General features: G+C 63.6%; 1 protein-coding gene across 1 annotated transcript in view; it reads right to left on the reverse strand.

Moving 5' to 3' along the window:
* Sypl2 (synaptophysin like 2) overlaps positions 1-896 on the reverse strand; it is a 13,400-nt gene extending 12,504 nt beyond the window's left edge. The window contains exons 1-2 of the mRNA XM_038312050.1: positions 843-896; positions 591-665 (exon numbers count right to left, since the gene is read on the reverse strand). Coding sequence (XP_038167978.1) covers positions 591-665; positions 843-896 — 129 coding nt within the window. The remainder of the gene's footprint in view (positions 1-590; positions 666-842) is intronic.
* Positions 897-1,148: the final 252 nt, after the last annotated feature.

Below are 1,148 nucleotides of genomic sequence, written 5' to 3' on the forward strand. Positions count from 1 at the left end.
TTTAATTGGAGGACTGAGAAACTAACTGGTCATTCATTCATCCATCCACTTCTTTACTCGGTTACAGGTACCCGAATTACTCCATTGACCTCAGCTGGGAGTCTGTCTCCTGAGTCCACCCCTCGGATCATCCAGGTCTTAGAGCATTCTGGGCAGAATGACTTCTGTAACCCTCTTCCTTCCCTCCGGTGCCCTCCGTGGCTTTGCTCTCACTGCAAAACGGACCTTTACCCTCCTTGTCCTCCTCACCCCTCCCGCCACTGAATCGTGGTATGTGCAGGATCAGAGTTCTGGAAAGGTTACACCCGAATCCTCTCGCCCGAGTGAAATGTGAGCACCCTGGGCAAAGGCGGCTTGCACATAGAAGGTCCGAATCCGGGACTCCGAAGACCTGGCTCCTCTCCCTCCTTCCACCGACTGCTGGAGAAGCTGCCCTGGCCCTCCCCTCCCCCGCCCACCTGTCGCCACCCCCCACCCTTCCGCAGTAGCTGGGCCCAGGGCATCTCCCCAGTCTCCTCCGGGACCACATTGCTTCGGGTCAGCGTCACAATCCAGGCTCCCGAAATAGCCCGGGGCTAGGGCCGACTCACCCACTGGAGAACTTTGATGAAGCCCAGCGGCTCCTCCAGGCGCCGCCAGCGCAGCCCCACTAGCAGGCGGTCCACCTGCCAAGACAGAGCCAGCAGACGGTCAAGGCGGGGTGGGGGGATGGAGAGCGGGAGAGGGGACGTGGGTCCCCCTCTACTCACACTGGGGGGTGGGGAAAGCGGAATCGGACACAGGTAGGACATTTAGGTGGACAGGGGCTGGTGAGATCCACGGGCCGGGAGCTTGGGGCGTACCTGCGGGCGCGGAGACTTGTCCGACGTGCGGCTGGGGCTCTCCGTCGAGGACATGCTGGTGCGGTGGGGCGCAGTGCGGGGCTTCGGCTCCCTGGGCGGGAGGCTGCGGGGCGCGCGGGGGCGCTGGGGACGGCGGACTCGCGACCGTGGACAGGCCGGGCTCCAGGCTGGCTGGCGAGCTGGTTTGTGGGGGCGCTGCTGCTTGCGCTCTCGGAGGCTGTGTTCGCCTTGCTGCCCCGCCGGCTGCAGAAAGCCCCCGAGTCCGATTCAAACTTCTGTCAAACTCTCTGGCTGAGGCTGCAGCCG

The sequence above is a fragment of the Arvicola amphibius genome, chromosome 14 (assembly GCF_903992535.2).
Source record: "Arvicola amphibius chromosome 14, mArvAmp1.2, whole genome shotgun sequence".
Taxonomy (NCBI): domain Eukaryota; kingdom Metazoa; phylum Chordata; class Mammalia; order Rodentia; family Cricetidae; genus Arvicola; species Arvicola amphibius.